This window comes from Muscardinus avellanarius, assembly GCF_963383645.1.
Source record: "Muscardinus avellanarius genome assembly, chromosome: 15".
In the NCBI taxonomy this organism is placed as follows: Eukaryota; Metazoa; Chordata; class Mammalia; order Rodentia; family Gliridae; genus Muscardinus; species Muscardinus avellanarius.
This window is the reverse complement of record NC_137801.1, coordinates 68285207-68299254: the sequence shown is the minus strand read 5'-3', so window position 1 is coordinate 68299254 and position 14048 is coordinate 68285207. Positions and strand designations below refer to the sequence as shown.

At 40.3% G+C, this 14048-nt stretch overlaps 1 protein-coding gene across 1 annotated transcript in view; it reads left to right on the top strand.

Annotated features, from left to right (window-relative positions):
- LOC308274393 (uncharacterized protein C2orf78) overlaps window positions 1-11851 on the top strand; it is a gene marked incomplete at both ends in the record, with an annotated part of 38239 nt that extends 26388 nt beyond the window's left edge. The window contains 3 exons of the mRNA XM_080712061.1: window positions 1544-1720; window positions 6777-7535; window positions 9951-11851. Coding sequence (XP_080568187.1) covers window positions 1544-1720; window positions 6777-7535; window positions 9951-11851 — 2837 coding nt within the window. The remainder of the gene's footprint in view (window positions 1-1543; window positions 1721-6776; window positions 7536-9950) is intronic.
- Window positions 11852-14048: the final 2197 nt, after the last annotated feature.

Below are 14048 nucleotides of genomic sequence, written 5' to 3'. Positions count from 1 at the left end.
ATGGTGCAGTCCCAAACAGTGCCTTCCTCACAATCCATCCTTTAACTTTCTTCTCATATCTATCTGGTTACATTTATGATATTTACAAATATCAATCATGAGGACAAAAAGATGTGTCTTACAGTGTTGAAGACCCTAAGAATGTGACACACATACACTCTATTTCAATCTCTCTGCCTTTCTTCTCCCTCTCTCACATAGACACATACACAAAAACAAACAACATAAATACACAGTCACCAAAAAGCAATTGTATCTTAAAAAAATACTAAAAATGGCAAATATGACATTATATGGTATAAAACAATATTAAAAGTTATATTTAGGAAACTTCTCTTCATTATAAGAAAATCAGGGCAGTCTCTAAAGTATTTAGATAACAACATAAAAATATTTAATTATCTTTTCAGTGAATACAAAATGAGGACAGTAGATTGACATGTTTCTCACAGCAAGAAATATAATTGCACATGGTCTCTTTTTTCTTCTTCCCTCCCTTCCCTATAATCTACTACTCTCTTTTTCTAGCTTTAACTCCTTTCTGCATTTGGTCTGGTTTTGTACTCACTACTGAGAAAGGCCCAAGATTAAAAAGTGTTATTGACAGGAGTAGAGAGACCCCATAACTGCCACGTGGGAGTCAATTAGGAAAGAAGAGAGAGAGACTTCACAACTTATGCACAATATATAGCAAGAAGTCTGTGGAACCCAACCAGTCAGACAGCAGATTTCAGGTGAAAGGTCTGTGATCAAAGTCTAGAAGAGGAGGAGTGTGCAGTCGTCAGTGTCTTCCACCTCGCTTATGTTTGCTGCCAATGTGCAGGATCCACTTGTCAAACACGGGAAGAAAGACAAGAAGACGCCTGCCTCAGAAGTTGGTAGGAAGCAACACCATGAAGGTCAACTCTAAGATCAGGTTTCTCCGTGAAATAATTCCTATAATGGGGGCAAAGAAGGGAAGAAAGATACAAATTCAACATGGACAAGCATAGCCCCAAAGTGTGAGATTCAAGGGAAAAAGCTAAGGAAGAAGAAAGATGGAGCACATCAATAATATCTCAAGGTGCATCAGTGATGTCAGTCTTGAACCAAGTTCTAAAAACAGCCTTTTAATCATATTATTTGCTCCTTATAAGCAGTTGGGTCAACATAAAATTGACTGAAGTCGTTTTAGAACAATAAATTGCAAAATATAGATTCCTATTCCGTCTTCACTTGGAACATTAATAATATGTAGGTGTGTGTATAATTCATTATATTGTCAGCTATAATGTTAAATATCATACATGAACTATAAACAATTTTATTAATAAACTAAAGAAACATTGAGATAATCTCCCTAACATAAGACCAGGAGAAAATAGGACTACCATGTGTATCCTGCAGGACTTCACCTCTCCAGATCTCAGCCACTTAGGTGCTGTTAGAACCTTGCTGGTTTTATCTCCATCCAGTCCTGTCTTCAGACTGGCAATCTGTCCTCCCTACTGCATGTCTTGTACCTTTAAACTGCCAGTTTTGTGACATCATTCTCCCACTAAAGTGAACACTACCTGGTGGAATCTTGGGGTTTCCATGGAGTTGTCTGTAAACACAGTAGGACAATCACAAGAGGCCAGTGGACAGTCACTGACCAGTGACCAGTTTCCTTCCTACTGGACACATGCGCTTTTTTACTTCAGCCGCAGAAACATCCTCTGGTTTTGTCCCCTTATCCCTTGTACCTGTGACTGATGTTACCTCTTCTCTGACAATGTCAGGTGAGGAAAGAAACTATGAAAGGTTTTCATTAGACTTCTCCCTCCCCCGCCCCTATCGGCTTAGTGGTAGACTCAAAACAGCTTGAAACAATGGGGGAAAGTATTGAACTAGAGATATATAAACTCACTTTTAGTTTGGGCTTTGACACTGACTAGATATGTGACTTTGAATACATCATAAATTCTTCATAAAATCTGTTCCCATGTCTGCTGTAAGAGGATGAATACACAGCCTGTTTTCTGATCCCTTTCTCTGCTAGTTTTGAATCTTATTGCACATAGGTTTAAAAATGAAACTAATGACTGGTCAATGGTATTAGCTTCAACAGAAATAGAATGCAACCTACATGGTATAAAATCTTATCAGTATAGAACAAAATGTTTCATCGGTACCAGTGTCTCTCCACTATTTTTCTCTATTAATATTTCAAATTTAGGGCTGCTGAAAAAGTAATCTGGACAAATTTTGCAGATCTCTCCACAAATTAGGAGAAAAAAATAGGAGGAGAGGAGGATGAAGGCTGGGTTCTAACAACATAGATATTATAGGGTAAGCAAGTTTGGTGCTGTTTCCTTTTAAGCCCAGAACCATAGAAACTTGGGAAATATTAAACTGAGGAAGGAGAAAGGTAAGAATGAAAGTGATGTAGAGCAGATGCACATGGGACAAAGAAAAGTAGGTATTTAAAATGGAACGTTGAGCCGGGCGTGTTGGCGCACGCTTGTAATCCCTGTGCTTGGGAGGCTGAGACAGGAGGATCGCTCAGGTTCGAAGCCAGCCTTAGCCACTTAGTGAAGGTTTCAGCAACTTAGTGAGACCCTGTTTCCAAATAAAATATTAAAAAAAAGGTCTGGGAGTATATCCCAGAGGTAGAAAGCCTCTGGGTTCCACCCCCAGTACCACCAAAAAATAAATAAATAAAAAACAAAGGTTTAAGTTAATTCAGAATGAGCAGAGAGTGAAGTCTACACAGAGCAATGCTAAATGAGGCTGCTTAAGCGAATGCTTAGATAAATACACTAAAAAGCAAAGTAAGTCTCCAATTTGGGTGTCGAGGAAAAGCAGCTCACCAGAAAAAAATCACATTAATATCAGGTTTTCTTTTATTGCTTTTTAACACAAATATGTCTTGACAATTTAAATATGTATATTTTAGAAATTATTCTTTGGTTTATTATAGACAGGATGGGGAAATCGTGTTAAGTGTTCTAATTTCCTCTGATTTTTAAACTATGTACATTTTTAAAAGTAATGCACCCAAAATGGTATCAGGAAAACAAGTTCTTTTATGTCAGTAAGTTTTAAGTAAATATTTTCTATCATCTTTACAATGTTTTTCTTCCTAAAAGAAGAGTACATTCTCATTAAGTCATTATTTTCTGTGTGTGTATCTCTTGTGTGTGTGAGTAGTTGTAGTAGTAGTAGTAGTAGTAGTAGTAGTAGTAGTAGTAGTAGTAGTGGTGGTTGTGGTGGTGTTTGTGAAGATTAAATCCAAGGACATTTTATTTATGAGCTACAACCCAGCCCTGTTTTACTTATCCTGAAACCAATTCTTGCTTTGGTGAGAGCCCATCAAGGTTGCTAACACACTTTGACCATAAATAATTTTAAGATATAAATAAAAAGTAATACACACTTTAGAATAAAAAGACACAACCCATATATCTATCTCAAATACTACATTTACCTAAAATAATTTTGGAATTGTCTTGAGTTATTCTATTAGTAAAAGAACATTTTAGGCTGCGAGTGAGGCTCAGTAGATTAGCTAGTGCATGCTTAGAATGTGCAAGATATTGAGATTATTTGAGAGTGTTAAAAATACTCTATAATTTGAATTTTATTCCAGTGCTATTTTTGGGATTTAGGAATGTTATTTTACTGAATTTTGAAGATGATTATAGACTAGATTTTGAGGATGAATGTAAAATCTTGCAAAATGTGTGTGTTTGTGTGTTTTTGAGTATTGAACTCAAGTGTGTTCTAGCTCTGAGCTACACTCTAGACCTTTTTATGTTTTAAGAGAGTTTCACTAAGTTCCAGCAAGTTGACTTTGAGCCTGTGATCCTCCTTGTTCAGCCTCCTTGTTCAGTTCCAAGTCCTTGGATTATAGGTGTGAACCATCATACCTGGTATCATGATTGTTTTAAACTACTTTCATCTGTTATTGCATGGCTACATTAACTGAAATATCAAAGACAATCAACATTTGTTATATGAGAGGTAATATACAAAGACATGTAAATGAACAGAGCTGTTGAATTTCTTAACACTTATGGTTTGGTTGTCTTTATAATATTTTTGTTTCGTTTTGTTTTTAATAGGGCCTCCATATGTTGGTCAGACTTGAATTCTTGGGCTCCCTCCATTATACTCCCCAACCTCTGAAACACTAGGAGCACATGTTATTTCCTTCCCATCCAATATTCATACCATGTTTTTGTTATATTTTTAGCAGTATAGAGTGTGCCCAGGGGTACACTAACCATTGAGATAAACTCCAAGACGTTTTGACACTTATTTTAATACAAGGTCTTGTTAAACTGCCCAGATGGGCCCCAAATTCATCATTATACTCATGTGCCTGGGATGACAAGCTGATACCACAGCACCCAGCTTCTTAATAATATTGTTTTTCTATGCTCACTTTATTAAACACTTCAGGAACTACTAGAGGGATCTTAAGGATGTTAGAAATGTTTTCATTACACTCCAGTCCTCCTTCTAGACTTCAAATATTGTTTAAAAGCCTTTTTATCGGAGCATGGTGGTGCATGCTTATAATCCAAGCATTTGGGAAGCTGAGACAGGAGGAACATGGACAGTCTCAGCTACTTCATGAGGACCTTTGTAACTTAGTCAGACCCTGTTTCAAAATGAATAATAAAAAATAGAACTGGGGGTGTAGCTTGGAGGTAGAAGGCCCCTGAGTTCTATCTCCAGTAATGCAAAAAAAAAAAAGCCTATTTTGCTAAAACAAATTAGAGAATTTAGTGTAAATAGACAAATCCCCAAAACAAAATTACAAGGATGACTCAGAAAGAAATTCGAAAACTCAATAGAAATATAACATGTAAAGAGCCTTGATAATTAATCAAACACAAACTACATTCCACAAAAAATTTAAATGCAAATTTTCATAACAATATTGGTCATAGTGCCAAATTGAAAGCAACACAAAGGATCATAGATAATATGCAATTTCATTCAAAAGTAAACCTGAATGCAGTAAGGACATACGTTATAGTATAGATGAATGTGAAACCATGGTAAGTGAATGAAGCTCCTCAAAAAATACCAACAATTATATGTTTCCATCTAATTTTTCCACAAAAGTCTATAGTGTGCTTTCTGAATGTTGGAAGAATAGAGGGAAAATGTGGGCTGGCTATTTATAAAAGTTTGATTTAAAATTTTCTCTACACAAATTATGGATACCAAAACATTCACCTCTACTATATGTTGGTACAAGTTACACACTTTCTCATAATAGTTTCTCTATCTGTAAGTACTGATTAAAAATACTGTCAAAATCACTTATAATGGGCTGTTTCAGTTAATAGTATTCACCAAAATAAAAGAAGATAATGTTTATTTTCAAACTATTGAATATGTGATACAAGAAACTCCAGTCTTTGAAAACTTACTATGATTTGAAGTTTGGTTCATATCAGTTCTCAACATTTTTGTACTCTTAGTTTTATGATGTTTTTACCTTTGTGGTTTTCTTCTAGAATGTGACATATCTTGCTCCACATAAATCACATGTAATCTGTAATTGTTCTTCATGAATGAAATATTAGTGTTAATGATTATTCTTACAATAACCAGTTTAAAGGTGAGAAATTGAGACCAAGAGAGTTCACATCATTTTATAGTCCAAAAATTCTTTTTTTTTTTTGGTGCATTGTAGTCATACATCTGAATGGAGTACAAGATGGTGGAGGCATACATGCACACATCACCCAATTAGCCCTTACCCAATTCCTGCCCCATTCCCTCCCCACCCCCTTCTAACGTTTGGCTTACTGATTGATATTGAAATGTTTGTTAAAGTACATCAAGTGCATTAGAGAATTTCCCTCTTCCCCCCTCCTATCCTCTCAATCAGGTCACCTTATTTGCTTGTCTATAGTATCTCCTCCATCCAGATTTCCTCCTATGACCCATTTTCTCCCTTTCACTGCATATTAGGGAAAGCATATGATTTCTTATTTTTTTTTGTGACTGACTCATCTCCATTAACATAATGTTCTTCAGTTCCGTCCATTTTCTTGTAAATGACGTAATTGTGTTTTTCTTTATGGCTGAGTAAAATTCCATTGTGTACATATCCCATAGTTTTGTATTTCTAATAATCTGATTCTTATGGCTCGTTTTGACTCAGGAACAAAAATCAGGCACTAAGATATTGATAAATGATCACCAAGAAGTGCCATGTGACCCAGGTACACAAAGAAAGTGAGACACTAATGATAAAATTGTTAGCGTAAAGTTCTCTAGTAAAGAATGCCCTTGTGACTCTCATGGTAGTCCATGCTCAGAACACACAGTCCTGGCATAAACGTCTGTTCCGTATACAGGTATTGATATCAGCAATTGGGAGACCTTGAAGAAGACAATGTGAACTCTCTGACCCTCTGTTTCCTCAAACATAACATGGGGATATAATTTTTCTAAGGCTCTCCTGACTAAAAAATCATTTGACTCCAGGATAATTATGAGTCAGATCAGGAGCAAGCAGGTTCATGGGAAAAGAACAGGAAGAGGATCAGTCTTGAGAGCAGTGCATGGCACACAGCACTTGGGGAATCTGTGTCCATGGGAAGGCTGCTCATCAGAAGTGGGCCAAAGTGCTCAACACCTACAGCCATCTTAGACTGCTTGGTTTCCAGTATTTAACTGAATAGTGGTATTACATCCTTTCCCAATGCAACAACATTAATAGAATTCTGCTTCTCAAACTGAATGAAAACTTGCACATCTCATTTTTATTGCCCTTTTGCTTCCCACAGACAATATCCAAAATCCATCTTTTCATGGAACAGCACCTGCTCTTCAGCTCCCTCTTCCTGTGGTGAGCAATGCAGCTTCACTAACAGGAAGTGTCTACAGCTTCTCCAGTGTGGCCACCCAAGCTGTCAACTCAGCATGGCTGCTGCCCTCGGCCTCTGCTACCACCGTGCAGCCACTCATGGAGAGTGCCCAGCAGTACCAACACTCTAGCATGGCCATGTTCTCTGTGGTCCCTGACCAGAGCCAGATGTACATGTCAGCTGCCCCCTATCCAGGTCCCTTTCAGTGGGGTATAACAGAAAGCACTGAAAGCCATTCATCACACAGTAACTTCCCTATGACTGTGTACCAGCAGGATACAGCCATTCCTTCCACAGTGATTTCAGCCCAGTATGCTAACACCTCAGATGTCAATACCATGATGCCTCTGTACCCATCACATTCTCATAGTCTGAGTCAGGGGCCACCATCTCATTTTCCCAATCAAGGACATAGCCTGTCACTTTCCTACCAACAAGCAAGCCAGGTCTATTACTATGATCAGGGCACACTGGGCCCTGTGCTGTCTGGAGAGCTTGTCCCCTGCCTGCCACCCTATGGCTCTGTGCCTTACACTGGAACTATTGCCTCTGCCCCTCAACCAGAAATGGTGCTGGTGCTAAAGCAGGTGCAGCCCACAAGTGCCCTGCCATCTGTCTCCACCTCTGCAATTGACTACTCTGGGACTGCTGAACCCACCACAGAAATGAGTTTCCAGGGTGAGTCTAACAGCAAGAAGGGTAGGGACTGAGATTTACATTCAAAAGGAGAGTTCAATGTGGGACTGAGATGTGGGGCCTTCAAAGAGAGGAAGAACTGAAGTTTAGAGACTCAACCACTACTCAGTACTCTGTTCTCATAGAAATTAGGGTGGGCATGCGGGACACAGTAATGGCCATGCATGCCCATCTAGACCACGAGAAGCACAATGGCAGCCTCTGTGCATTGTCTTACCAAGAGTTGCGCAGACAAGAGCACATTCTTATTAACTCCCTTTCTAATGTCTTGCTTCTCCTTACAAACACTTTAAAACCAACCATAATCATGACAGTTTTGTTTTCTCTTATATAATAAGCCATTATTTAATACTTCTGTTCAGATATCCTGCCCAAACCTAGGTACCCACATATATCTTTATCAAACACTGAAGATAAGAATGGTAATAACAGTAGTGTTTTATTTCAAGTATTTCATGAGAAAGCTTCCATATTGCTGATGGTGTGAAGTATACTTTTCATTCATTCATTCATTCATTCATTCATTCATTCATATTTTTGTGGTACTGGGGTTCCTGGAAGCCTTTCTACCTCCGGGCGACACTCCCAGACCTATTTTATACTTTTTATTTGGAAACAGGGTCTCTTAAGCCAGCACGGCTGGCTTCAAACCTTCACGATCCTCCTGTCTCCGCCTCTCAAGTACGGGGATTACAAGCATGCGCCACCACGCCCCGCACTGAAGTATTCTTTTTATCATATATTTTTATTGTTGCATTGTAGTCATATATCTTTTGTGTGTGTGGTACTGGGGATGGAACCCAAGGACATTTTACCTACAAGCTACACATCTAGCCCTATTTTTATTCTTTATTTTGAAACAGGGTCTCAGGGAGTTCTAAAGGGCATCACTATGTAGGAGGCTGTCCAAGAACAATGTTTCTCCTGATTCAGTCTCCCAATGCGGGGATTACAAGTCTGTGCCACCAGGCACAGCTAACTTTTTTTTAAGAGTTTATAATTTATTTATTAATTTCTTTTAAATTTTTTATTGGTGCATTGTTGTCATACATCTTAATGAAGTACAAGATGGTAGAGACATACATACATCACCCAATTAGCCCTTACCCAATTCCCGCCCCATTCCCTCTCCCTTCACTCCTTCCCATGTTTGGCTTAGTGATAGACTGATATGTGAATGCACGTTGTGTACATTAGGGGATTTACCTCTTACTCCCTCCCATACCCTCAGTTATTTTGCCTTATTTGCTCATCTATACTATCTACTTCTTCATCAAGAATTCCTCTGATGACCCATTTTCTCTCAGGCTTCTGCATATTAGGGAGAACAGCTGATTTCTTATTTTCTGAGTGACTAATCTCACTTAGCATAATGTTCTCCAGCCAGTTCCATTGATTTTTCTGTAAATGACATAATATTTTTCTTCTTTGTGGTGAGTAACCTTCCATTGTGTACGACTCCAATAGTTTTATAATCTGTTCATCTGTTGATGGACATCTTGGCTGGTTCAATAGCTTGAAAATTGCGAATTGTGCGGCTATGAACATACACATGTATGCATTAGTTTGGTTTGGTTTCCATTCTTTTGGGTAGATATCCAGAAGTGGTATTGCTGGATATGGTTTGTTTGTTCCCTTTATTCTGTAAATTATCCATATTCTTTTCCAAAGTGATTGCACCAATTTGAAAACCTATTGACACTGTATTAGAGTTCCCACTCTCCACATCCTCGCCAGCTTTGTTGTTGTTTTTGTTTTGACTTACTGCCATTCTACTTGTAGTTACAAGAAATCTCAGAGTAGTTTTGATTTGTATCTCTCTGATTTCTAATGATGTTGAGTGATTTCATATATTTAATGTGGATTAGAATTTCTTCTTTTGTGAAGTATTGAGTTCACTTGCCCATTTTTTACTTGGGTTCTTAGTTTTCATAGCTGTGAGTTTTTAAATTTCTCTATATATTCTAGACATTAGTCCTCTTAACACGATGAACTATGAATAAAATTGATAGCAACCAATATGAGAATGCTAGACTTTAAGAAACTTTTCCTAGGAATTGTTTGGGATCTCACCCAAAGTTTCCCAAATAAGAAGAGGCATCTACTATTCAGCCAAATCACTGGCTAAAGACACATCATATTTTATGACATGTTTACTATCCTTTTCACAAATATTGATCCCAGGAAACACAAACAAATGTTGACACAAAAATTATCACCAGTTACAAATGCACCAGGTTACTCTTCCATGTTCATGACCTAATAATGTCCATGGTTCTTAATAAGAGCTAATATGTTTGCCATGTCTACTGTTAGCAACTGCCTGATTATGCTGTTGGTAGGTAGGGGGTGACTGTTATCTATCAGGGACTGCTATCTTCTTTGATTCCATTGCAGATATAGAAACTACTATGAGCATGGAGACTTCGCTGAGAGTGCAACCTGCAAGGCAAACATTTGGTCAGCCTAAAATGTCAGAACTCCCCACATGCCACAGTGGCAGAAAGAGCCAGATACAGAACAGTAGCCTACCACCTGGACTTGGAGACTTTGCCATAACACACCCAGAACAGAGGCCTGTCAATCCTGTGGCACTGGCTCCCACTGAAAGTCAGGTACCAGTAGAGAAGGTGGATGTGAAGGAGACGAAAACCCAGCTGCCTCTAGTTGCCTCTGAGATGACAGGGGAAAACCATGATCCTCCATGGCACCCTGTAGAAACCCCTGATATTGAAGAGCTCCTGTCCTATGTGGATCCCATGAGCTCTGAGAAACCTGGTTGTAAAATTGACATTTTAGAAAAGAACAGCCTGTGTCATCAGCACCAAGACACACTTGAGCCTGGGACTGAGAGCAGCAGTGATTGGGCAGACATCAATAAACTAGTTGAGGATATTCAACTTCCCCAGCTTTTCAACTTCTTGACAGAGGATGACCAATACCAAAGTCCCACCACAATAATACCAAAAGACATCAGTGTCATTGGAATTAAAAAGGAGGAGGACAAATCAAGCATCCTACACTGCCCCTGTGATAGAGTCAAGGATAAAAAACATAAAGCTTCTGATCCCATCGATGAGGCTCCTAAGGCCAAAATCCAGGCAAAGGACCCTGAGTGCCTGTCCCAGGGAAGAGTGCTGGCGGGAAGTGCTGCAGACAGTGGTGCGGCTCCTGGGATTATACCTGAGGCTTCTCACTTCAAACCTCCTGAAGGTGCATCTGGCAAAACCAGCCAATCTAAGGGCCATGGGCAGGAGATCAAAAAGCCCAGAGGAAACCAGTCCAAAAGAGATGAAAATACATATATCCCAGGGAACAAGCCCAAAGCAGAAGATAAGACACACAGTTCCCAGAGAAAGAGAAGAAGAAACGCACCTGAGCTCATCCAAGAGACGTGTACAAAGCCTCGCAGTTCTCTGGCTTTGCACATGTTAGAGTCCGTGCAGGTTTATCACGCACTGGGAAAGAAGTGTGACAAGAAAAGAGGGCTCTCTTCCTCCTGCAACCAGGGCAACTCAGCCAACGCCAAAGACTCCCAGGCATCCCTGGCTGTAAAATCATGGCGTAATACACCACATGGGCTGAAGGGTCAGGAGAGACCAAAAATAGAAGCCCCCCAAAGAGAGAGCTGTTTTGGGAAAGACTTTCCATCACAATGCAAAGATGAGCTGCCACCACCCGGGAAGGTCAAGTTGGTGCCTTTGCCCTTTCTGAGCCCAGAAAGACCTCAGCCTCGGCCTGTACTTCGGAAGCCACAGTCCGCAGCCTCATGTAGGCCCACAGTTCCTCACCCTGCCCAGCCTGCTGCCTCTCACTCAGCTCTGCCCACTGCAGACAAACCAGCTCCAGCAGCTCCAGCCAGCTCATCGCAGGTGGGTTCTGCCAGACCCGCTCCCTCAGAATCGGGCCTGGGGTCGACCACCTCCACTCAGCCCAGTGTCCCTCCGTCAGCTGCTTCCAGACCTGCAGCATCCACATCATCTCCCTTCACTGCTCTGCAGAGGGACCCTGTTCCCACTCTTGTGAACAAGCCCCAGTCACCTCCCAAGCCGCAGAACAAATTTCTACTCGAAGACTTTGCATCACAGCGAATTCCGTGGAGGAAACCCAACGTTCCTGAGCCTGTCGTGTCCACACCCATCACAAAAGAGCAGAGGCCGGAACGTGAAGCAATGAAGAGGCAGGCTCAGCAAGAGCGAGAAAATGCGGCCAAATACACGGCATGGGGAAGGGTGCAGTTCTTTGTGGAGCGGGAGAAAGAGATGGAAATTTCTCAATATTATGGTTATGTTGGGTAAGAGCTTGCAGGATTGGTAATACCACCTAGGTACCTAATAGTTTACACATAGCATTGACATGCATATATTTACTAGAAGAGATAGATGTAGATAAGACATAATATACATAAAATGTTAATATTGATAGGAGCTTATTTATTACACATGTTTAAAATTTAGTTGAATAAGAATAGAAATGATTAGTACATAAGTAATAAAGAGTTAACCGAAATTTTGAATTGCTGTTAACTGTCGTTTTCTTTGAACAGGTGGGGATCATACACTATATTAGACAATTTGTTTGGGAGTACAGGAGGGAAATGATAAAAAGTGATGAAAGAGACAGGAATGTGTTCCAGGACTTGGAAAGCCAAAAGGGGGACACAGGTATGGGACAGGGCATGGTGGCAAATGCCTCTAATTCCAGTACTTGAGAGGGTGAAACAGTAGTCTTACATAGTTTGAGGCCAGCCTCAGAAACTTAGCGAGGACCTCCGCAACTCAGTGAGACCCTACTTCAAAACAGAAAAATATAATGTGGCTGGATATGTAGCTAAGAGAAAGAATACCCCTTAATACACAATTCCAGAAAAATTGACAGAAATAGAGAAGGGAGATAGAGATGTATGTGGCTTTTAATAAAAATCAGAAATGGAATCATTGGCAAGAGTAATAGAAAAAATCAGAGATTAGGTTTAAAGAATAAAGTTAGCCAGATATGGTGGTGTGTTTTCTTTAACCCAGTGACTGGAAAAATGAAGAGGTCTAAGGTTTGGAACACACTCACCAATGTAGCAAGATACCCAGCAATGTTGCAAACCCACTTTCACAATAAATAATACTGAATGTTTAGCTGAGTTAGAATGCCCTTGGATTCCATACAGTATCAAAGGGAGAGAAAGAAAAGAAGTTATAAGGGAAGGAGAAAGAGAGGTAAGGAGGAAGAAGGGAAAGAGAAAGAAAGCAAAGAAGGAAAAGGAAAGGAGGGATGGAGAAAGGAAGAAAAGGCTTAAACATGGCAGAATTTGATTTTAGGTTGACAAGAAGAAATGGTGAGGGGGGGGGGGGTAAACGTATATTGGAGAATGTCCATAGGACTATGCCCTATATGAGTCATTTTAGAAAATAATTTTCAGACATACCCCTCACTTATGGGGTTACCTAAGGTCCTAGATGAGAAGGGGAAATTTTTTTTTAAAAAAAGAATCCACAGGGAATTTTAAGAGCTCAGTTCCTGGGAACAAATGATATTGGGTCATAGCCTCATGATATGCCACAGGGAAAACTCCACAAAGACCACAAAATTGAATGTAAATCACCATGTAATCCACACCCATGAAGCAGGGCAGTAAGATGCCCTATTTGAATTATCCTTCAAATACCAAGACCAGTTCCACTGTGCCCCTTTACTAATAGGTTTGAGACATGGCCAGGATCACGCTAGATGCAGAAGAGCCATGCAGAGGCTGTGAGGCCTGTGGCCCCTGAAGCCCTCAGCTTTTGCAAGTGTCTAAAAGTGGCCAACCTTGATTTCAGATCAACATATTCAGAAGTCATGAGTGGACAAAATCAAACCTGGAAAGGACACTAAATGCTGAATTGAGGGCCCTGCTAGGTCCACCTGCTCCAGTGCAGAATCCTGCTGCCTCTCCAAACATTGCCACAATTGGAAGCACTGGAGGAAAACTGGCTTCCCGCCTCCATTCCCAGCATTACACACAGCACATGTACACATGCAGTAGGTTACTGTCTTTATGCTGCAGGAGAGAAGCACACACTTGCACAAATGTTCTAGAGAGGCGTAAGGGACAGTGGTAGTGCTGGAGGCCAGTGGGAAGAGGAGAGAAACAATTGATGGGGAAAGAAGATACAGCAGTGCAGCATCACCAAAGGAAATTTGGGAAATCACAGCTGGGTGTAGTGGTACATGCTTGTAATACCAGTACTTGAGAGGCTGAGACAGGAGGATTAGAGGTTCGTGGCCAGCCTCAGCTACTAAGCAAGGTGCTCCACAACTTAGTGAGATTCTGTTTCAAAATAAAAAGAATAAAAAATAGGGTCCGGGTGTAGCTCAGAGGTAGAAAGCCCCTGTGTTTAATTGTCAATTCCTAAAAAATAGAAAACGAAGCCTGGCGTGGTGGCGCACGCTTGTAATCTCCACGCTTGGGAGCCAGAGACAGGAGGATCGCGCAGGTTCGAAGCCAGCCATGCCGGCTTA